Source organism: Limulus polyphemus, unplaced genomic scaffold (assembly GCF_000517525.1).
Source record: "Limulus polyphemus unplaced genomic scaffold, Limulus_polyphemus-2.1.2 Scaffold19, whole genome shotgun sequence".
Taxonomy (NCBI): Eukaryota; Metazoa; Arthropoda; class Merostomata; order Xiphosura; family Limulidae; genus Limulus; species Limulus polyphemus.
The window spans coordinates 378,994-404,402 of record NW_013665629.1 but is presented as its reverse complement, the minus strand read 5'-3'; the positions used below and the strand labels follow the sequence as shown (position 1 = coordinate 404,402).

Below are 25,409 nucleotides of genomic sequence, written 5' to 3'. Positions count from 1 at the left end.
AGAAAAAAAAAACAGTATATGATATAAACAAAGCTTTTTGGCTCTACTCACATTGTATCATTTATTTCTTGTGCTATGAAAGTACATTTTTATTAAATGTAACTTATTGATGATTTTTTATGTGAGTTAAGAGCCAGTTTTACAACGCCTTAAATGATGCAATGTAAATAATGCTAAGTTGCCTTATTTTGCTGTGTTTATGATATATCGTCTATTGTTTGAGCTAAAGCAGAATTTGGTCTGTTTTTCGCTAAGCATTTTTGGACGAATTTCACGTACTTTTGAGTATGACATCAATCCAAGGCATACAACTATCATTATTATATGTATGATGTGTCGAGATATATTTTTCTCTTCACAGTTATCCCAAAGAGAGTGGCCTGGCATAGCCTGTTGGTTAAGGCGATTGACTCGTAATCTGCGGATCGCGGGTTCGAATCCCCGTCACCGACCATGCTTGCCCTTTCAGCCGTGGGGGCGTTATTTAACAGTCAGTCCCAGGTTCGTTGGTAAAAGAGTAGCCAAAGGGTTAACGGTGAATGGTGTTGACTTGCCGCTTTCCCTCTTACTATCACTACTAAATTAGTAATGAATAATAACCCTATAACCCGAGCGCTTTCGAAAGGTAGGCCTTTCTTGTTCAGTCTGCCCCTGAAGAAGAAAGGTCCACCTTTCGAAAGCTTTTGGGTTATAGGATTTTTATTCATTTTTATCAAAACTTCTTGAACCTACGTGTTTTTCTAACATCATGACTGCTAAATTAGTATTATAATTACTGTTTAATTAGACTTTTAAAAGGGGGAGGAACTTGTACGGATATGCAATTTGCAGCTCAGAATATTGTTAATGTTATACATTATCAAGGATATTAGACGAGAGTGGAAAATGTTATCTCTAAGGATAACGTGTGAGAAGGCTGGAAGCAAAATTTTCGCGAAATAAAGTGAGATTTGGTGGCCATGGTCAGTTTTCTAGGTGCTCGCGTTGCAGTCGCTTAGTTCAGCGTTCGCTACCGCACTTAGCGTGCTTACTTCTAGGAGTTGCTTTCCTTATCTGCAAAATACAGATTATTTTCAAAACCATTTTGCATTTTTGACCATCAGACTTTAAAAAATTGTGCACACTGAACTGTCACCTTCACATTCATACCACTGAGAAATAAGACTCGCACCATTTGTTTTTCTTTTTTTTTTTTTTGTTGTTGTTGGACAAAGATTGGAGTACGTATTGAAAATCGTGAAATTTTCTGTAAACTTCGTCATTCTAGAATTAAAAGTAGGTAAAGCCGGTGAATGAAATTTTGCATACATGTCATAAAGATGCGTGAACTTTAAGATAAAACAAACATTTCCGTTTTTATACATATCGAGCAAACTACATAAACGGAAAAACTAATAGTTTTGTTTCTTAATTACCATTCTGGATACAAAACTATTTTATTAGATATATATTAGTTCTCTCCACATTAAATTTCAATTTATTAAAACAGTTTTATACGGTGTTAAAAACAAACATTACGACGTTTCGCACACGATATCATGTCATCCTGAGCTTTAAAGCGTTGAAATAATGTTTGTATGAACGTATAATGAGACTAGTAAATTAATTTTAAAATGCTCATTTGTGTTTCTTTAATTATGAACTAGATTAGACGCCATCAAGTATTGCTTTAAATTTTAGCATCGTAATTGAGTACCCATAACTATATTATGACGCCATCTGTTAATTGTAAACATTTATATTATATAAAAACGTATTTCAAATAGTATATTTATGTTGGATGTAACCGCATTGAAGATATTTATTAATCTCTTCACAAGTAAATAAAACTGCAATATTTCTTTTAGATATAACTTCTCGATTGTTGAGTGTGCGGCTGTGTAGTTTGTTTGAAGAAATATTGTTTAAGTACATACAGTAATCTACTGTGAACGTACATATTTATCTAAGGTAAGTGATTTGTAAAAGAATAACTTTAACATGAAATTAAAAAAAATCGTGAAATGAATAGTGTGGTTAATATGTTACATTCGTCTCTACCTTCGCTCATCAGCTCTTTTAATTTAGAAAAGGCAAAACTTGTTGGTTTTGTGCTTCTACTGTAACATAATACATTCATCAATTCAATTTTTCGCTTTTTATGTCCTTCCAGTTCCGCCAGGACCACCAAATATAATCCCTACAAACCCTACGGCAAAAGAAGGTGAGCCATTCACTCTCACGTGCTCCAGCGAAGGAGGTAGCCCTGATCCTCTCATCCAGTGGTATCGGGAAGGAACTCCACTACAAGGGCAGTTACAGAAGGGAGGATCACGAGATAAGCCTACTTCAAGTGTTTTGAAGATATCACCTAAAATGGAAGATGATGGCGCCACCTATCGGTGTGCTGTATGGAATAGAGCAATTCGCGAAGAACAGAGACTTGAAACAAGTGTTACACTAAAAGTGCATTGTAAGTCAGTCAATAGTGATTTACATTGAAATTCAGGTTCAAAGTGTCTATAAGTTAACCTATTTTATCCTCAACTTTATAGCTTATTCAAACGTTATATTGTTTTTGCTTTAAGTTTAAGAAAACAGCCTGAAACTTAGTTACTAAACAAAAAGATTTTAATAGCGTTTTATTTCATTGTGAATTTTATATTATTAAATTTCTTTAATACATTTAGAACTGATTCTTTAATATTTCAGTTTTTCCAAGAGTAACAGTTGGACCATATAACCCCTTGAACATACTTGTGGATAAAGAAGCTATTCTGACTTGTTCAGTTGAAGCTAGTCCTTCTGTTCATTCTGTACGCTGGGTGAAAGACAATCAGCTGTTGTCTAACGCTTATAACCACACCATCTTGGCAGTAACTCCAGATGACAGTGGAATTTATACTTGTATTGCAGATAATGGAGTTGGAAAAGCAAGTCAACGCAATCTGGAGCTGTCTGTTTTATGCAAGTATTTTTGTCATCGTTTTGTATAGTGAAATAAACTTGTGACCTGAAGTTTTAATTAAGGCTATAAAACGTATATATATCCTGTAATGCATATATTAGGTTGCTGATGTGTATTGTGTTCAAGTGATACAAGGCTATTAAAGCCCATTGAAGTTACCCATTCACACACAAAATTACCAGGTGTTAACATTTTTACCATCAAATATCTATCAAATAAAACTTGAACGGTTTTAAAATAGTTATATAAATCATTTATAAAGGTAATAAATATCCCTCCCCCCACAAAAAAAAATCTCGTGAGTGACATTTGTTCATTCAGAATTATGTACATTCATTGTTGACCTTTGTATTTTACCATGAAATCAATTTTTTACTTTTTTTTTAGTAACATCTTTGATAATCTTAACTTTCTAACTGACATTTTGTGTAGAAGCTTATGAAAGGGTTTTTGAAAATCATTGTGCAAAATGTTGACAAGAAAGTCTATGCAAGAAAGTTCAACAAGAGAAAAACCCATATCTAAAATCATATCCAGTATCAATGATTAAATGCTAGCTTTCAAAATTTAATTTATCATTGGACAAAAGATTTAATTACTTTCTTGCAATATAAGTCAAGCTAATAAACCTGTATTTTCTCAGATCCCACTTTAATCCTTGTTTCTTAAAAAAAGGAACAACATTACTAATCTTTTTAATCACCAAGATTCTCCTCTTATTCCAGAAGTTTTCTGAAATTTATCTGATAACCACTAACTTTCTACTAATTTTTGCCATTTAGGATAAACTTCATCTGCATCATGAGAAGAGTCAGTCTTACTGAAACAATTTACACTTTAATAGTATTGAAACTAAATTATATTACCTGCCAATAAACATATCAAACAATTTAAAGCTAATGGAAAGCTCACCTCTTTAGCCATATTTCTGTAATAATCATACATTTTCAGTATTATTTTCCGAAAGTACAGTGTTACTTTTATATATATACTGACTAGATATATATAGTGTTTATGGAATTTTGAAGTAATACTTTGCTTTTACTATTTGCAGATGGCCCACGAGTGATGGTGGAGAAGCACAAAGAAGTTTCTGTGGGTGATTCCATATCCATTAAGTGTAATGTAGACTCCAGCCCACCTCCCCATTCGCTACTGTGGCGAAAGGAAGGAGACCCTTTTTTCCAGCAGAATGGTGATACCTTGCAGTTGAGTGACGTCAATGCTGATCATTCTGGGAAGTATGTTTGCCAGGCAACCAACATTTTGAAACCAGCTGGTTCTGTAGTTCAGAAAGAAATGACAAGCAATGCATCAGTTACTATTCTTGTCCAACGTGAGTGTTAAAAGCTTAATGTTACATTATTATGTATGTGTAGAATAACATAGTTTGCCCTAATGATGTTTCTAATTGTGTAAATTATGTTTGTTTATTTAAACTCTTAAGAGCATTAGTGTGGTATCATTATAGAATTTTTTTTTTTGGTTTCATGTGTTTTGTGTACCCTCTATAGATGATTCTTTTCCATTTCTAGATAAACCAGGAGATGTTGAAATTGTCCCTCAAAATCCAGTGGCAGTAGCTGGAAAGCCTTTTACTTTGACTTGTTTAGCACAACCTCCTGGATGGCCTCTGCCAGAGTATCGGTGGTGGAAAGAAGACAGAAAAGGCACAGACTTGGCAAGAAAAGTAAATTATACAATCATGTCTGTACATCTGAGCCATGAAGGTCATTACTACTGTCAACCCCAAAATTTGCTTGGTCCAGGCAACATTGGATCTGTTTATCTTACAGTTCAAGGTAAGGCATAAAGAAAATAAGTGTTTAAGTGGAAAGAGAAAATGTTTATTTAAATGCATACTATCATGGCATAACATAAGATTAAAGGGCAACAGTGATTGAAGGACTTCTTTTAGAAAGTATATTTCTAGAAGTCTTCACAGTCACATCGTAGAAAGTATTGAATATGACAAGTAATTTAAAGTTTTGCTTCACAAATAAAGTATACACAAAGCAATAAATTGCAGACAGAAATGTTAGGGGTGCAACTGACCTTCTTTAGGCTTTTCACAGTTGTTGATACTTGAAGTTAAATAAACTGAATTTTTCAGTTTCAGCTTAATATCATGTTTCACAAACTGATCATAGAACAAATTAATAATTATCCTTTTTATTTGAAAATGAATTTTAAAATATCCGACAAGCTTGTAACTATATAATCGTATCCATTCACAGCAGGCAACTTAGGTATGCAAATTTTATACTGTGTATTTGTTTATAATGGATTATATAGAGTACAAGCTAAAATACCCATCAACTGATGGGGTAATGTTTCAACTTAATTAAAACAGTGTAAGTTTAACAGCAATTTGGTTGAGATTGTTCCAATAGTCTCGGAGGAGTTAGGGAGCTAACAAACACAGATTTCATCTTTATATATAGATATAGATTTAATCTCAGCATTTTATCTGACTAAGTGTGATAACTTTTTAGCCCTTCAAAGTATAAAGAAACTACATTGGACTGCAGATGTTTTTTCAGAAGTCTGTTGCAACATATAATAGCTTTTACTTAACAGAAGTTATAGAATTTTTATCATTGTGTTATGGAAAGAAACTTTATTTTTGAGTATTGGAAGCTTCATATTTTTCCTAATAAACCTTTCATGTAACCCAAACAAAATTTATATGTACTGAGCTTTAGGAGATTTTTTTATATATTTTGAACAAGAGAATAAAATATTCTTTTAGGAAATAATTTTTTTTTCAAGGATTGCAAGGATTGACTATAAGTCTAAAGGCTTATGTTAAAATCCAGGCTTCAGTACTTTGTGCTTGAAAGCAAAGAATAATAAGATGCAAATCTACCTATGACTAGACAGTGGTAAGGGACAAGATAAACTTAATGCAGAAAAAATATGGTTATAGGGGGAAAAGCATAGTGTAGGAACAAAGAATAGAAATAGTTTTAAGGGAAGTCTAAATCTTTACTTTGTAATGCTAGAAGTAAAGCATTACTTAGGGATGTTCAGTCTTTCTCAGTTTTTGTTAATGTATAGATAGTGGGTAGAAGACTTTTAGTTGGAATTTGTTGCAGGCTACTAGTTTTTAATGTAAAGCATATAGGTTGGGTGATTGTAGGGGTGTTTTATTATTATATAGAAACTATAAGATGGTTTTCCATATCAGTTGGTTGGTTAGTGAACCTACTAGAAACAATTTTAACACAGAAATTGTTAACAAGGTGGAGATTGTGGAGAATTTGGGTGAAAATGGTCATTGCTCAATTAGTTTGTTTTACTGCATATGGAGATCAAGAATAAAATGAGATTTTGATTACAAATTTCAAATTTTGAAGGGATGCAATAAGAATTGTCTGTTGTAAACTGGATTTCTGAATTAAATGTAGATACTAATAAGATGTAAAAGTTTTAGATATTCATAATAGTTATGTTTCACATAGAGAGAAAAAAAAATTGTGACTGCAACTAAAACATCAGGTTGGCTCACTATGAGTACAAGGAATAAAACTGTTAGCATTACAAACTTAAGAAGTTTTAAATTGGTGGGAGAATTAGAGGATTGTAGAAGATCAAAAGGGTTAGTTAAACAGGGCATTAAACAATTGAAAAGGAAGTTTGAAAAAATGTTGGCTAAAATATGAAATTTAAAAGTAAGGATTGCTTTAAATACATAAAAGGTGAGCAAAATGTTTGGATGGGAGTAGAGCCTTTAAGAACTAATAACGGAAGGCTTATTTCTGATGATTTTTCAGATAGTTGGGTTGCAGATTCTACTTTTTTCTTCAGTTTTTATCAAAAATTTAACCTGTTTTCCCTCATCTTAAATGACTACTAGAGAACAATATGCCTGATGAACAAGAATATCACTGTAGTTCTGAGCTGTTTAAGAAAAATGATGTGAAGTTTATACAATGACATGAATCCCGGACCAGATGATATTTCCCAAAGGGTTTTGAAGTATATTAAGGATTAGATATCAGAGTCACTTCTTAACACATTTTTAAGTCTTAGAGTAGTGAGCAGTTGCCAGAGAATTGGAAATTGGCTAATGTTTATCCTCTTAAGAGTGGTGATAAAAAAATATTACAGATCATTATAAACCTATTAGTATTAGATCAATGGTGGGAAAAGTTTTGAAAAGTATTGTAAAAGATGCTTTACAAGGTCATTTAATGAAGTTTAAAGTTTGGTTTCACTAATCTTTTGACATCCTTTGAAGAGGTTACTACTTATGTAGATGAAGGTAAAGATGTAGGTTTGGTGTATCTGGTTTTTTGGAAAACATTTGACAAGGTGCCACATGAAAGGCTTCTTAAAAATTATCTCTCTGGTTTTGTGGAGGTAAGTTGGCTCATTAGATTGAAAAATAACTGAAAGTAAGAAAGCAAAGGGTTGTTGTAAATGGAGTTCAGTCAAACTGGATTAATGTTTCAAGTGGAGGTATCACACAGTTCAGTGTTGTGACCTTTGATCTTTTTTATTTATTTCAATGACATAGATAAAGGAATGGCCAATGACTTGATTATACTTGCTAATAATACTAAGGTCTTGGTTGGAAGGTGCTACTGCTTTCTAAAAGGGTTTAGGTCATTTGCTGAGTTGTTCAAATAACTAGCAGTTGGATTTCAATTATAATAAATGTAAGGTAATGAATGGGTTATCATAATTCAAATTATAAGTATAATTTTGATGGGAATAACCTTACAATGTTATGGAAGATAATGATCTTGGTGTTTTGGTTGATCAGTCTCTAAACTATATCCAAGCAGTGTGCTTTTGCTAGTGGTAGGGCAAATAGGAATTTGGGTTGTATTACAGAGATATTGTATACAAGTCTAAAAAAGTAATTTCATTGGATAGATGACTGGTTAGATCTCATTTGGAGTGGTTTATTCAGTCTTGGCCTCCTTACCTTAAAAAGGACATTGAATTGTTGGAAAGTTTTTAAAGGAAAGCTACTAGGATGATACTTGTTGTGGAAAGGTTGTCATACAAGGACAGATAAGATCTCTGGAAAGTTTTAGGGGATGTAATTGAGGTATTCAAGATTATTAAGAGAACTGATAGTTTTGATGCATCATCTTTTCTTGTATTTAATTATAAGGATGGTAGGATAAAGGACACAAATATACATTTTGAAAGGGTATGATTCAACTGGAGTTTGTACAGTTTTACTTTTCTAACAAGGTGATTTACCTTTTTGAATGGTTTACCATCAGATGTGGTGGATGCAGTAAATTTTAAGGAGTTTAAGGGAAAATTCGATAAATGTATACGAGATCAGATACAAATTGAATTGTTTTTGTTTAAGAAGATGAGACAACCTCCATGGACTACCAGGCCCTTTGTTGTCTGTCCCTTAAACTGTTGATATCTGGTATATTGAAATTTAATACATTGATGTTTCTTTTTTATTCTACTTAGAACCTACTTCCATCATCATGTCTTTGAGACCACAAGTCATTAAGCAAGATGGAGATGCCAGTTTTAGTGTAACTTGTAAGGCTCGTGGGAAACCTAAACCTCAAGTTAAATGGCAAAAAAATGGACAAGAAATCACAAGAGAAAATAGTTTATTCTACATTGAAACAACTGAGCAAATTGAAGACAAAAATGCATACATTGTGAAAAGTACATTGGAATTTCAGGGGACTGGGAAACAGCAAGAAACAATTTCCCCTGAAGACAGGGGTCGATATTCTTGTGAATTTGACAATGGTTTTGGAGAACCAATAAAGTCAGAAATGCTGCTTCAAGTAGAACGTAAGTAATATTATTTACTCTGAATATCATGGTTTGACTTAAAAATTTTAGGGGAACCTAACTCATTAAATTAAGTAGACTTGCCAATTTTGTGATTTTTCATATATGATTACTATGAAATACAAGAAACTTTGCTTCATTTGTTACTAACATTTTACAGGTCTGTTTTAGTGCTTAAATGAAAAATGTTCAAGCAGAAAATGTGTTTTTATCTAATAAAATTTAACTTTTTTGCTGAATTATCTTTGGTTTAAAAAGCTCATTGAACCTCTAATGTTTTAGTATTTACCCGAACTTTGAAGTTTTCTAGACTTTACATTAAACAGGTAAGAACTGACCTCATAGAATCTTCAGTATAATTAATGGCACTTATTACCAACAGTCTTACAATTTTGTTTATTATTTATAAAAAAAAAAATTAATATCTGTTTTTATACTTCTTAGATTCTCCAGTTGTACATCATACCTATAGTGTAGTAGCTTATGATATGGGAGAAACCGCTGTTCTTCAGTGTAAAATGCAGGCCTATCCTGAACCCACTTTTGAGTGGTATTTCAAGGGACGTATCTTAGAGAACTATGGAAATTACAAAACAAATGTTACAGATATTGGAGAAGACATCTATGTAGGGACTCTGTCTATTTGGGATATGAAGGACTCGGAGTATGGTGACTATACTTGCCAAGCCCGAAATCGAGTTGGAGAAGATGAAAAGACTATCATTAAACTTGTCAAGAAAAGTATGAATATTTTTTTTTTTTATAAGTAATAAAACTATAACAATAGCCCCCCTGTAAAAAAAAAAATCTAAGGTTTTTCAAAATTCTTTCCTGTTTTTCTCAAAAAAATGCAAAACTTTTTGTAGACTTGGATGTTTTTCATTTTATGTTAAGCATATTTTAAAACTTTTGAACTTTGTGTGTTAAAAAATTTCTGTGAAAATACACAAAGAACCCCTGAAAACTTCTAAAAATGTGAATATATTTGTGATTAAAATATGTAAAATATAGTTCATTACATTGCTCATATTTTGATGTGGGGGGGAAAAATTGACACTCGACATTTTTTTGCAGGTCCTCCAGAGAGTCCTATCAATGTCAGTACAATTGATGTTAATTCTGATCGAATCTCCATAAAATGGGTTGAAGGGTTCAATGGTGGTTTCTCAAACACAGAATTTTTAATCAATTATGTAAACTTGAAAACAGGAAATACCAAAAATTTGTCTTGTCATGATCAAAATCCCTGTCAAATTACAGGTAACCCATATGTTTATTATCCTATTCTAAGTTAGATTAAAAAAAATTGTTCTATCTTTATCTAAACTGTTAAGAGAAGTTAATTTTTCTACCTTTCAAAATCTTAAACTTTGTAGCTTGTGAATTCGTAGAATTATTTTAATTTGCATTTTTTTTTGTGTGAGAAAGGGTGTTTTATATATACATCAAGTAGTTCAACTAAATAATTGTTATTTAAAAATTGTTCTTATACAATTTTTCTGTGCTTATAAGTGTTTATTGATTTATTTTTTAATGTCCTTAAGCTAGGCAAAAAAATGTAAGAATGCCACCCATTTGAAATATTATGTAAATTTTGCTGATGTTCACTTTAAAATAGAAAAGTAAGCATGTTTCCTAATTTTCTTGTATAATAATTCATAATTTTAATAAGGAATTTAATATATTTCTAAGTTCACTTTCTACTTATTGCTCATATAATGTATATCTTATAGAATATAGCCCGATCCTATTTTAAGTCCACATTTGTATTTTTTTTCTTTCTTAAATCGTATACTACTACCATTTAAAATATTTTAATAGAAAACTATTTTTTCTTTCAGAGCTTCAATCAAAAACAGATTATAAGTTCAAAGTAAGAGCTGTTAATCCACGTGGTTATAGTCCATACTCTGATGAAATAGTTGTTTCCACAAAAGGTAACATTTATGTTTTTATGTGGAATCTGTAATGTAAACTTTTTGGGGTGGATTTAAGTATCAGTTAAGTGTGGATGAGTGCCACCCAGTAGTTTGCATGCATGTAATTGTGGATATGAGGTTCCATGCTTTGTGCCTTGTTATTGCCAAAAACAATGGGTGCATTATGAGAGTTTTTCTAAATCCCACCATTTAAATTAGGGTAGCCCAAGAGTTAGCAGTAGGTGGCATTGACTGCTGCCTTCCTTCTGGTCTTCTGCTTCAAAATTAAGGATGGCTAGGGCAAATAGCTTTGCATGAAATTGAATTAAACAAACATCTTGGGGCTAATCACACTTAGTAAGAGCAATTTAATAATGTAGTGACATGTTGTGCAAATGCAAGCCATAGTACTAGGGCACCGTATTTAGCACCTTTATATTTGATGTGCAGCAACTTTCCAATTATTTAATGTGCAATAATGCCATGTGTAGGCTTACATCTGGGAGAATTGTCACATTTATTTTCAGTGAAGGATGTTTGTATGGCAAACTTTTAAATGATGGAGAGCTGAAGAAAACATTTTTGAAAAAGGGGACTTTAATTTATGGAGACAATAAAACCTCACTCAGTAGAGTATTTGGGAAAGCAGTGAGTTTCTAAACCAAATCTTAAGATAATCAAGAGCAACACCCTCATCCACAAAATAAAAGAGTACCCTATGGCCCAAGAAAAGCATTGTGATGAAGCTGGGCATATTTCATGGTACAACTAAGATAGTAAACAAGAATTTAATGTTGATGAAATATTATGAGCCAAAGGCTCATATACTTGCAGCTACATATTGAAATCAATGAGTATTTTCGTAAGAAATCTGAAGAATAAATTATAACTGCAGCTATTCTATTTTACCACACAACTATCAAGCCCCCCTAATGGTGTTACAAAGGAGTATTTTTGCCTTTGACCTACTACACAGTGGAGGGGTCTGGTGCCAGTTTGTGGTCTAAGATTGACCTTGTTTTCCTTTATAGAGACTTGTTACAATGAAAATTGTAGTATTGGGTAGTGGTGTGTAATCACAGTTGTTAGGTTGGGTGTGATAGATGATGGAAAAATGTGTTCCAAGAGCAGTATATGAACTGGAACATCATTCGTATAAAGCGTAATTAACACTTACTGTTAAATGTATTAGGGTTTAGTTTTAAAATGTGAAATAAAAAGTAAAAGAATAATTAAAGGTGTATGAATATATCTAAGTTTGCTTTGTTTGGTTAAGGTATGCATTGAATTTTTTTAGTTTATAAAAACTTCCATGATTTATATGTATACATGTTTTAAAAAAACAATGCTTTATTGTTAAGCATAATTGACAAAATCCTAATATTTCTTTTTTTTTCTTTCTTTTACAGTAAACATGAAAGGTAAGTTGAGATTTTGTTTTTGACTTAACTTCTATTCGTTAACATATGAATTTTATGAAATATAAAAATAACCTTATTAGACTAATTATATACATGTACGGTTGTATTGTTGATAGCTTATCCTCTTTTATCTTTATATAGAAATGTTAGTCAAATATTACATGTTTTTGTTAACTGATTATTCAGTTTGAAGACTATTTTAATGCACATTTACCTGTTTATAAATAGAAGTAACAAAACAAATGGAATAGCGAGACAATTTTTGTTAACAAAAAAACAACATAATTATATTTATATATTTTTTTCTAAAATAAAATATGAATATGTTGCTTTTATAACAAAGCAAATGTAAAATTATACTTAATATAATTTCTGTAAGTAAGCAATATAAAAAAATAAATCTGATATTTTCTTTAGTTTCTTTTAATCTCATCACAAAAATCAAATAGTTGCTTACTACTTTAATGCAATTTGTGTTGTAGATATGCCTCGAGCTACTGTTGCGCAGTATGACAGAGAATCTCGCCATGTGTTCTTTAGAGTGAATCCTACAGTCTTCAATTTACTTGCCAAGGTGAGAAAGATTTCTCATTTCTACTCTAAGTTTCACTTATGGTATTAATCATTGAAGAATGTATAACTAAGTAAACCTTTTTTCTTTTGTTTTCTAATATCCTTTTATTTATTTATTTTGATTAAAGTTGAAGTAGTTGTAAAAACTTTTGTCAAAAAAGTCTCAATGCAATCAAACAACGTTGTATTGCATTGAAAAATGTGGAATATTGTCATGGTGAATTATTGTTTCATGAAAATTCCCTGACAGTGATAATAAAATTTTGTGCCTATTCTCAGAAATATTCTTATTTTTAAATAACTGTGAAATTTTTAATTAAGAATGCAATACTCTAGTGAAGAGTTACTTATTCTCTTTAAAAAAAAATTATATTGAAGAAATGAATTATCATCACAATTATTTGATAACTATTTATGACTTGTATATTCATTGTTTCTTTCATATTAAGATTCTTTATTTTGTTTCAGGTGGAAGCTAAACAAAATTGGGAAACTGAATGGCACCTGCAAAAAACTATTCCTGTTGAACATGAAGAAATTGAAATCTATTTAGATCCATCTGGTGAAGAGTTTTATGATGTACGAATTGTGTTGTGTCTTCTGAGTAATGAGTCTTGGTGTGGAGATGAAAAATTAGCAGAACCCTATGTTGGTGTGTATCAGAGTTTTGTGCATGGATATGATTATAAGTCAAGAAAAGTTTACTTGTCGTCTAATTCTTCTTAGGCTTTTGTATTTGGACATGTCAAATATGGTTTAGTCAGTTATGAATAATTTGGAATGTGTAAAGAAGTTATTTTCTTTTCAAATACATAATTTCATATCTCCTATGATGGCTAAACATATATATCAGTCAGTGGGGGGTGGCCAGTAGCGGTACTGATGGGATTTCTCCAATTTTCTCTCGTTACGTGAGAGATACCTACAATCTATGTACTTTCAGTCATTACTGGTATGGTTAGAACAAAAACAGAAACACTATTTATATTCATAACTGGTAAAACATTAATTCTATAATTGCATTTCATTTTCAGATGCTGTCAATCTTTTGAGGGACTTCTTTTTCACACATTGTTTATACATACTTTTGAGATACATTCATATTAAACAAGATGTTTTTATGTCATGTTACTGCTTTTCGATAAACTGAAATAGAAAAAAAATGTTCTTTAAATAATCAAGCTCTGTGCACATCTTTCAATCTTTACATTATCACTGCCGTATTTCTGAAAAACAAACTCATGTTTCTCTTCATATTTGTTAGTTGCATTTGTAAATTTCATCAATCATTTGAGGGATTTAATATCTTCTACCTATGCATAGCACAGGTACATTTGCATATTTATTTAATAACTTAATCTTTCATACTCTTGTCATGAAATGCTTTAGTGCTTGTTCAAAAATCTTTTTTTTTCCCCTTTAGTATTTGATGTTCTGTGCATATTTACTCTGTTTTCTCTTTTCAGTCATTATATTGCATATAAGTAAGTGCTAAGTGTACATTTACAATTTTTTATTTTTAATGAAAGTGCTTATTAATATTACTAGATGGTGTTCCTCAAGTACTTGGAACCAAACCATTGCTGTCTACAGCTGTTATGGTTGTTATTGCAGCAGTTGCAGCTGGAGCCTTTCTGTTATTAGTGGTTATTGTAATCTGTTGTTGCTGGAAGAAAAGAGGCAAAAAAGGTATTTTATTAATTTGTGATAAAAGTTGCATAGTTTTGTAATTACATTCGTTAAGTATTTAAAAGCACCAAATGTTTTTTTAACATTGTTTTTGTAGAATATAAGAATAAGATTTTAGTGATATATGTTGTATGATATACAACAGAATGAAACATTTTTTGAAATACCCTTGTACATTTTGATGAGTGGAAAGAAATACAACTGTGATTTTGCTGTATGTTTTCCAAGTAAACAGACTGTTACATTTCTTAAGTTTCTAATTGTATATATTGTTTAGGGGACTTCTTTGTTCACTTAAAGAGTATGTTAGCTCTAATAATGTGATGTTGATTTTGGTCAGTAATTACAGATCATGTTATTTTCTGAAAGTAAATATTACTTAGATTACCTTCTTCATCTATTAGAAAACTTGTTAGTTCTGGTACCTGTGTTTAGGTAATGTGTTTAGCATGTTTCTTGATGCTGTTACTTTTTTGCTGAGAACAGAGCATTTTTGTTCACAATTGTGTTGTGTAGGGGACCTTTCTAGAGCATCTTAAAATCACAAGCAATGCAGTAGTCTATATATTCTTGTAAACTTTATTTTTTGCTATCCATGTATTGATGGTTTACTAAAATCTAAAACTTTTATATGGCATTGAGATGGGATGGATTTCATTATAGTTTTCGCTTAAAATGTTAGAGGATATGATAAATCAACAAAAAAAGAGACATTAATCACTTCTGATCAGAACAACTTACCTATGTAGAGCAAAACTCAATCAACCTTATGAGTGCAGCTAATTAAATATACTGTTCATACATTCTTACTTACAAAGATTGGAATGAATTGTTTCATCAGTTGGGTACCCTTGCTGTTGGAATATTTCAAGATATTGGCTATCTTAAGAGGCTTAGATTAGTCTTAAATACATGTACTAAGCTAAAAATGAAAAATAATCTATGTTATATTAAAAGCTTGAAAACAATAAATGCGGATATATTAAACACTGTATTGCAGAGAAACTTTACCCATTTTAGGTCATTTAATGGTTTTTATGGATACCCTAATTTGACCACTTGCTCGTGCAGGTATGAGTTAAGCATATCCTTCTAATATTATTGAAAGAAAGTGGAGTAGAGAATTTTAGCAACTAAAAATGCTAGGCTTGTATTTTCTTTCGAGTGAAAGTAACTTAACCTATCATTATTCACATGCACTTTCAGCATCAAATGTCATTCTCATAGGAAGATCTCTTCTGATCACATATTAAAACAACAAGTTTTTATTGCCACATTCACAAGCATAGCTGCAGGTAAAACGAATATTGCCAAGTTCCACATATGATACCCAAGCACTTTAGCATTATGTTCTGAGAAACGTAGGGTTAAAAATTAAATTTGGTACTTTCCAATGCACACTTTGTTGTTGTTTTTTCATTCAAGGATTAAAAACTTCATCCAGGCATCTTTTTTATTACTACTGTACAAACATTTGTACATAACAAAACTTAGTTACCTTCTAAAATAATTTTGCTGTTAAATAGCATTTAGGACTTAAAATCGTATTTTTATACAATGATGTATATGTTTCTCCTTACTTATAGCTAACAAGAAAGATTATGAAATGAAGGGATCAGAGTAAGTATAATATTTAAGATCATTACTTCCAAGCTTGTTTTTGATTCTTTGAATTAGTACATTTTTAGTGTATGAAAATAAGAAAGAATTAATTGCCTTAAATTTTTATTTGTCATAATTTTACTGTAATGGAGCAATGGGGTGGCTTTTTGTGTATCTGTCTATATGACTGAAATAATAAATACAATGGTGCCATTTATTGAATGGCACCACAGACAAAAATCCATAAAAAAAAATTTCACACTTTGGGTATTCAAGATTCAGAATGTTAGAAAAATATAACTATGGTATGTGCAACAACCATTTCTTTATAACAGAACACAATTTTCAATAACAGTGCTCTCCTCACAACAAGAACACTACTTTCTCTAGGACTGTACTTGAGCATTTGATTACACCTTTATTTGTGTAATTTTTAAATTTTGTACTAAAAAAGTGGAGTTCATTAAAGAGTAGCACTTTTAATATATAAAACATTACAATTTATATCAGTAACATTTATGAAAATTTTGAGCCCTGTACATTGAATTGTTTTGATGCAATGAGTTGTATATAACTAAAGAGAACAATCCAAACGCTTTTTCCATGCAGTACTTCCCAGAAAAAATACTTTTTTTAGAAAATGTTAACTTTTTATTAAATTTCATACGATGAGGTATGAATACTATGATTAGTAATTACTAGCACTAAAAGCTGCCCATAGGATGGTGTTTCTGCTAGAGATACTAAAATACAGTGCTAAGACTTTTCACAAAATTAAACCTTGAGTTCTCAGCCCTTGCACATTTGACATTCTATACATTCTAGAGCTTTCAACAGGCAACTGTACATTGAACAATGCTTGTACATTAAGTCATGAAATAATTAGATTTCTTAATAGTAGTGAAAGTTATAGCATATCATTTAAAAACTTTTAGTTCTGTTAATGATAAAATGAATATTGTTTTTTGTTTTTTTTACAAACTTAAATATTTTATATTAACAAAACTGTACAATTAAATGCATTACTGATTTCAGTGCGCAACCAAAGACAATATCACCTCCTTATTACCCAGACAGTAATACCGGTAATAAAATTGTAGAAGGAAATATGGATGATATCAACAAGGCTCCCATGTATACAACTTCTATTCAAGGACTTAATGGACATCTTCTGCCTAGCCAACATCATGCTAATGGTAAGCCTTTTTTACATTGATCTTTCTTTTATATATATTGTTATGTCTCTGTATGTTTGCTTGTTAATTCTTACAAGATACAAGTCCTTTCTTTATAAAACTTGTTTATTTTTCCTCAATACAACTTTGTAATTTACTTAATTTTTCACAGTTACACACACACACACACACACACACACACACACACACACACACACACACACACACACACACACACACACACACACACACACACACACACACACACACACACACACACACACACACACACACACACACACACACACACACACTATAGTTCACAACAACTCACTCACTTTCTATCGCGCTTAGGCTTAATTGTCCGTCCCCGCAAGCTATAGTTTCAATCTCTGTGTCTGCTATCCTCAGTTCCCGCCGACCATAACCGCTGTCTTTTTTTTTCTCTCTGCCTGCTTTGTTTCCGCTACGTCTCTTTCCTTGTCTCCACTATTGCTTCGACTCCGCCTGTCTCTCTCACTGTCTAGCGCACTTGTATACGATAATACTACCTGTTCTAGAAACTTCTAAGACTCTCAACACGTGCTACCAACATTAGTTGACGCTGGCTGTCACAACACACCAGTGAATCTTCTAAAATATTCGTCACGTGACCCCCCCCACTGTCGTAACAATATATATATATATATTTATTTAATTATTTAAATAACAGTTTTGAAATCAGTGTATTAAGAGTAAATTTGTTTAAATAATTTAATTTTTGATGATAATTACAAGACCCTTTGTGGAACTGCAACAGTATATGCATATGTAATTTGTACAGTGATTTTATATTTTGTAGATTTTAAACTCTGTAATTGAAAAATAAATTTTTGTTCTGCAAGTGCTTTTTTGATTGTACATTGTTTTTATGTCATTGTGATCTAACTTAATTTAACAGAGCCTGCTTTCACTGAACAAACTTTAAATTCAAAAGTGCAAGCCTACATAAGTAACTGAACATGTAACAATCTGCGACCTTAAAAGGATTCGTGAAACTATAAAAAAAAGTATCTCAAGACCTTTACCATAATGCTCGAGATGATCAACACTTTCATCACTCCTATTAATAAAAATTGTACAATTTGAAGTATAATTTGTAATTAGAAAAATCTGATTTTCTTTGTTTTTTCTTAAATACAGAACATTGTTTTGCCTATTGTTTTATTCTATATGTAAAATATTCTCTTGTGTGTTATTAGTTCCAGACTGAGTTTCTGTATCATGTTATTGGTTTATAGGGATGATGTACTTGCCAGAACGAGACCCAAGTGGTAATGACAGTCATTCTGATCTATGGATGAAATCTGAGGGAGAATTACCTCGCGAAGGTTCATACCATACATATGATGGTGGAATACCTAATGGTTACTATTACCCAGAAGACTACCAACCATTGACAGAAGACGTCATGAATATGAAGAATAGAGAACATTTGCGTAAGCATATATGTTTCTATTTGTGTTTTAGATGATAACATAACTAACAGTATTAGTATTAGACTATCTAAAATTGTTCAATAATTGTGTAGAAGCAAGAATGAAAATTTTCTTGTTTTTGCACATTAAATTTTAAAGTACCGAAACTGCAGTGGTAAAGTGTGTATTTGATCTCATTTTGGAGGATATTTCAATGAATATCAATAGTGAAATTACATTGTTGAAGGTAGTATGTATTTCATCCCAATTTTAGGTGGCAAATTTAGTAACTTTTAATATTACTATTGGAAACTCACTGCTGGTGTAAATAGTGTGTGTATATTTACGTTTTGGGTACTAAGTGATTTTTATTTGTGTTGGAACATCAATTTTTAAACTGAAATATAATTTAATAAAGAAGCAGTGTTAAGCCCTGGTTAGATAAATCGAATTTAAAAGAAAATAAATGATGTCATTCTATTGAAATGGTTTTATAGTTTGGAAGTTAATTTTGTTGTTTTATCTTTATAATACATATGTGTGTGAGTGCACATACTCTCATTACATAAACAAAAGAGCATTAGGAGACTTAATAGCTGTATATAATGTTTACTTAACTGTTGTGAGATAAATCAGTAGTTCCCAACCACTGATCCACAAGACAGTTGAAAAAGAAAGTGTGTTAAAAAGTACAAGTATTGAAATATAATATTTTACAACTTAATGTAAAATTGCTTTAAAAAAAGTTAATAGTTAATACTATTACTAAAAGTGAATACAAAAATGGTCCATGAAATTTTGGGATTGGAACTCGCTGGTTCTCAAATCTAAAAAAGTTGTGAACCACAGACATGAAGACAATCAAAGAATGGTAGTATTGTACTATCTACACATTATTGAAGATGTTTGGTAAGAACTTTGTTGTTATTGTATTGAATCTCAATTTCTATATTTATCATGGCAGCTTTTATAAAATGTAAGTAGAAAAAGTTTTTTCACTCTTCATGAACCCATATTAACAGAAAACTGTGTGAAAGGTTACAGGAATTGAATTGTTATAAGTGATTGGGAAAGAATTCAAAATAAATGTTTGTTTATGACATAATTACTATTTTGTGGATTAAATTTGGTTTTGTGCTAATCATAACTGATCTTTTTATCTCTCCAGATTCACCTTATTATGATGTTAGTGGATTGCCAGATCCATATGCTATGGGTGAAGATGATAAAACTCAGCAGATCTCCTTGAGTTTTGATGAAAGTTTAGAAAGTGGATACTCAACCCCTAACTCTCGCAACCGTCGGGTTGTGCACGAAATTATTGTTTAAAATGGTATTTGATAACCAAAAGATAATCTGTCCAAAGGAAAGTTAAAATGTCAGTCCTGGATTAATGTGGTTACAAGAGTTGCCTTAAGAATGAACTTGTAGTATATTTTTTCTGTTATCAACTTCTTTAATAGGTGAATGAACCATAAGTTGAAAAAAGGCAAAGGGTGCTATGTAAAAACGTCGATGATTGGTGAAGCACTTCTAACATAATGAAAACACATGTTGACTTGCATTGTTCTGATCAGAGAAAGTAAATAAATGATCAGACTGTTGCTGGAATTGTTCTTCATTGTGGAAGAGATGAGGTTCGTGTCATAAAGTAATTCAACAGACTGTCGTAGCTATAAGCTATGAAATTACAAATCTCAAGCTCAAGAACTTCTATAAACATTCCTTTATAGTGGCTCACTTATGGAAAATGTACATAAGACTTGTAAGATAGTATTAGACAATGTGTGAGCTTTATTTTTTTCCAGGACAGACTTTCACAGAGTTTGTAATTATACTTGTGCCCGTTTTTGATGTATGATTACATCAGTGTTTTATCTTTGAACTTCAGTTTTGTAATGACATATATATATGGTTTCAAAATGCATCAAAATAATTAAATACAAGATACTCATCATATCCGCATGGTGCTGATTTGTTGTTTTGGTGCTTGAGTTGATGTTTTAAATCCAGTTTCACCACAGAGTTGGTTGTGGTCTTGTACCATTTTTATCTGTTTAGCAGAACTTAGGCTAGAAGATTTTTTGTGCCATGTTTGAATAAGATACTAAATGTAATTGCCTTGTTATTTAGCTATACAGTGGTGCTCAAGGTTCCGTTATTGTTAAATGCTTTATACCTCTTATATGTTTACTAAAAAAAATTTTAATTTTTTTGTTTATTTTGCTTGATTTGACCTTAGAGTTATGTAAAGTATATACATTACATGAATTCCTAAATGTTCAGGATAAAAAGATCAGAACTGTCAAGTAAACTGAACCACATAAAATATCTTTTTCTTTGTTTTACTTCACAGAACTAATTTTCTTTTTTGTGGTACATAAAATATTTTTGAAACTTCAAAATTCAAAACAACCAAATGTTTGATAGTTTTAACTATCATTTTAAAGTCGAGCATCATATAGTGTGTTAAACATAAATAGTGCGATAACTTATATTTTTTAAAATTCATATTTCATTTAATTACACACAAACTTCCTTTATTTTTATAATTGTATTATATGTACATTTTAGTAGTTTATTTTACATCTAGCTTAACTTCCCATAATCAACATTGTTATTAGTTGCATTTAGAAAGTAATGTCCTTCCTACTTCATTTTGAAAAGCTTTTTTTTTTTAATTGCATGCAAGTTCATGTCACATTTAATGTTATTCCTTTTTTTAGTATTTTTGATACTATAGAATGCAATTTTGTTTTGAATTGGGGATAGTTTGTTCCATAACTTTTGAAAAGTTTAATATCAATAATTTGTTAGGTATGAATGTACCCAATTTTTTTTTTTTTTTTTTAAAATTGAGATGTTTTCTACAAGTGAAAGTTTTACTTGCATTCAAGTAAACATTTCTATCTGATAAATGGTCTCAGTCAAATGATTGTCAGTTTACTTACATACTTTATAGTTTTCCAAATCGTTATCGATTCCTTGTTTAGGAGGAGATATGAACAGCACATTCATCTTGCATGACATCACAAATGATATAAAATTACTTGCTGTCTTTGTGTTGAAATTGTTTAATTACTTGATTTGTACAAAATATGTGGTTTTTTAAAGTTTTCATTAATTGCTTAGCAATCCTTGTGTTTGTATTGGGAAACTGGATGTAAATAATTCTGGTCACATACTATTAAAACAAACATCTAACTACTCTAAGTTGATAATTTATTATAAACAAGAAACCCAACTTGGAAAAATATTTTTAGTTTCAATAAGCTAGGGCTGCTAAAAAAAGCATGTCTAGATTATAGTATTTTGTGTGCTTCATTAGAACATAAATGTTTCAATTAATACTCTGTGTAGATTCCAGAGAGACATCTGGTGATTGGCCTTAAATATCTCTTTATGCTAGACAGAAAATGTTCTTGTCTATTTCTCTGCAAAATTCAATTTGAAAAATTATTGTAGTCTTACAATTTTTTTTAAAACTTATGAAATGTCAGCCTGAAGGGTAGTCACGTATAAGAAATTTAGTTACTCTTCAAGTACAAGCCTTGAACTCCTCTTGTATAAGCAAAATCTTCAGTTTACTTCGAGCAGCACTGGGTGTGGAGTCTAGTTTCATAGTGAATTGTTCCAGACAAGTATTAGAAATCAATAACCAGACACTGCATGCCAGGAAGTTTAAATCATGGGATCAGCTACCGAGACAAGAACTCAATGAGGACAGAAGAAAATTAACTAACCACAAACAAACGGCATTAAACCAATGAGGCAACGAACACTTGTTTTAGTTGTAAGTTCATCTTTACAATGTCGTTAAGAAGAGAAGCACATGAAGTATTCCATGACATTTATATTTATGCACAGTGTGTGTGGCTTACCAGGTGCACTTACTGTAACAAGTTTTGTATTACATAAACAGCTTGGTTTCTTTATGTAGGTATACAACCTAAGATATTTAAATCATATATTTTAGTTATAAATCATAAAACGTAGCTAAGCAAAAACAACGCGGTTACTGGAAGGTATTCTCGAAAAATTTCAAGACATTACGGTGATTCTATGATGAAATGAAACTATTAGAACATGGCTATTGTTACGCTTCTGCAATAGGTGTTAAAAATCAAGCATCATTGCCCCTTTCGGCTTAGTAGTAAATTTTAGGGATTATTCTTGGCTCCAACCTGCTAACCCTAACAGTTATGACTTTGTATTGTTACATCATTTCTGTGTTTGCTAGATAGTCATAAGTGTGAACATATGAAATTTTAAGTAATAACTATATTGCAAGAGCCTATATGATAAGCTATGAATAAGTAACTTGTTTAATTCTTTAGCTTTGTCACATACAGTATCTTAATATATCTAAACAAAGAATTATCGGTGGCGTTTTTCTAGCTAATGCTATTATAGTTATTTATTTTGATACAAATTAAAGTTGGTGAGTACGGAACACAGACCTAAATGGGATTAAAAATGAGTAATTACTTTTGCACTCCTCCCCACCCCCCATTGGTACGACTTTAAGTCTGCGTACTTATTACGCCAAAAATTAGATACTCTGGGTGAACACAACACAGATAGCCCGTTATGTAGCTTCGTGCTTAATTACAAACGAAATTTTGCACCTATCGCGTTATCATAGTAAAATTATTGAATATTGGTGTGTTAAACAGCGTGCACAATTTCTGTCACTCAAACTAAGATCATTGATTCATACGCAGTGGTTCTCCATAGCCGTTGTTTTGTTCCAAAAGGTCTCACAGTGGCAAATCTGAAGGCTTATAGCGCTAAAATCCACGTTTCTATACTTGTGGTGGGAATAGTACAGATAGCCCATTGTGTAGCTTTGTGATTAACTACAAAAAAACTGTTCGAAAAGGAGCTAACTATACATAGCTTTCAACACGCATTAACATGACAGCTAATGTTTTTATAATATGTTTAAAATATGCTTAGGTACCCTTCTAATCATCAGTTGCAATCATAGCAACATATACGCAACCAAAGAGTTATTTGTCCGTGTAGGCAAACACGTGAAATATATTCTTTATTTTATAATATCAAACACATAAGATACTTATTATATTCATGGTAAAGAGCCACTGCCTTGTAACAGTCTTGCATTGTGAACTTTCCTCCTGCAACACTAATATTCCATAAGAAAAAGGTTTAGTAGCTAGAGCAAGTTTATAAACTCATCTAACTCTCCAGAATATGAAAAAGCCACTGATTTAGCGTCCACGTTATAGTCATATTTGAATACCCCTGTATTCAGTAATTTACAATACAACTAAACAGACAGAATCCTAAAAACCAAGACTGTTCTTAACATTTTTATTAATACAATTAAAGCCAAATTTTACAAGAAATCTTGTAACACCCTACGGCTGCAAAGGTCCATATGTATTAAATACCTATCCTTTATTTCACCATCCAATGCTTAGTCTCTTCAAACAGTTTTCCAGAAAACTCTCCTATTTTGTAAAATGTGATTAGTTCCCCTTCGTTCCCAGGTTTATTTTGCAGTATGTTTTTCATATTAGTCAACCCTGTCTCTTTCTTTTTTCTTTTAAAGTAATTCTATAATATACAAGTAATAAGAAACGTTTTGTAAATGTAAAATAATATAGGGATGGCAGTGCCAAAAAGAATGCAAATTTAATGTTACGCTGTACAATACACGAGTACAAAATGGTTACGAGGATGGTCAATTCGATCGACCTCGTAGCGGGAGTCTGTAATAATAAAGTCATGTTTTGACTCAACTTGGTTTTCCTTGTAAGTAAGTCCTAGGCTCTTAGTTACATTACATTGATACCTACCCTGACATGATCATTATAATATGATAAACAAACAGTCAGAAATATATAACTTCCAACTGCAGTAATATTAAAGTCAACTATGCATTTTACAGTGTAACATTAAATTTTAATATTGAAAGTCATGTAGAGATAATCTATGGAAAGATGTAACAACCCTGTATTCTTGTTTGCATTCGTTTTGGCACTGCCGTCCTTACATCATTTTACATTTACGAAATGTTTTTTATTACTTGCTTTGTGAAGTTTTTTTTCCCCTGACCGAGAGTTAACGTATTCTATGAATGTGTGTAATAAACTTTAATGTTATGTTATTAATTTTTTTTTACTCCTTCACTTCATGCATAATATAGGGATTAGTTCTCAAAGACTCTGATTGTATAGTGTACAAAGCATCGAGTATTCTACATGTTACAGTAATCAAATATTCATCTATTATTGGTTGGTAATTACTTTTTCACATGTACTTAAGCTCTTTAAAGGAACACCACATTTCTGTAAAAAAAAGGTTAACTTCAGTGGCTAATGATAACATCATTTACACTAGAATTATGATTTTTTTTAACTACTACTAGTTATTACGACTAAACAATGACAACGTTCATTGCCCAGAAACACATAGAGTGGATTTAGTTTTAAATTGATGTTAGTGATAAAGTAGTTGTATAGTTATCTTGACTGAAACAAGAAGAAGAAAGATGAACAATTTGGTGAGTTAGTCACCTTTTGGTTTGGTATCTTAGCAGTGGTTTCTTGCCTTGTTTTGGGTTTTTTTTGTTTTTTTTAGGGGGACGTAACAGGACGCGAACCAAGGAACCATTGAGTTGCGATCTGTGTGTTAATTATAGAAGTCTTGTAAGTTTTATACAGAATATAGAAAGAAAGAAGAAGCAGTACCAAGACAAAATATTATTTTCGTTACCAGTAGTACTTTAAATGAAAACTGCTATACAAAGAAATTATAACACTAGAATTGTTGAGCTTCTGAATTACAAAGTATCAATAGAAAGTTCTGAT

At 31.3% G+C, this 25,409-nt stretch overlaps 1 protein-coding gene across 1 annotated transcript in view; it reads left to right on the top strand.

The window, feature by feature from the left end:
- LOC106457817 (hemicentin-1-like) overlaps positions 1 to 21,821 on the top strand; it is a 66,059-nt gene extending 44,238 nt beyond the window's left edge. Inside the window, exons 3-18 of the mRNA XM_022384084.1 lie at positions 2,153 to 2,452; positions 2,692 to 2,946; positions 4,002 to 4,283; positions 4,483 to 4,749; positions 8,396 to 8,734; positions 9,179 to 9,475; positions 9,809 to 9,994; positions 10,576 to 10,671; positions 12,063 to 12,074; positions 12,557 to 12,648; positions 13,116 to 13,299; positions 14,196 to 14,336; positions 15,923 to 15,956; positions 16,974 to 17,134; positions 18,394 to 18,591; positions 19,739 to 21,821. Coding sequence (XP_022239792.1) covers positions 2,153 to 2,452; positions 2,692 to 2,946; positions 4,002 to 4,283; positions 4,483 to 4,749; positions 8,396 to 8,734; positions 9,179 to 9,475; positions 9,809 to 9,994; positions 10,576 to 10,671; positions 12,063 to 12,074; positions 12,557 to 12,648; positions 13,116 to 13,299; positions 14,196 to 14,336; positions 15,923 to 15,956; positions 16,974 to 17,134; positions 18,394 to 18,591; positions 19,739 to 19,899 — 3,005 coding nt within the window. The 3' untranslated portion in view covers positions 19,900 to 21,821. The remainder of the gene's footprint in view (positions 1 to 2,152; positions 2,453 to 2,691; positions 2,947 to 4,001; positions 4,284 to 4,482; positions 4,750 to 8,395; positions 8,735 to 9,178; positions 9,476 to 9,808; positions 9,995 to 10,575; positions 10,672 to 12,062; positions 12,075 to 12,556; positions 12,649 to 13,115; positions 13,300 to 14,195; positions 14,337 to 15,922; positions 15,957 to 16,973; positions 17,135 to 18,393; positions 18,592 to 19,738) is intronic.
- Positions 21,822 to 25,409: the final 3,588 nt, after the last annotated feature.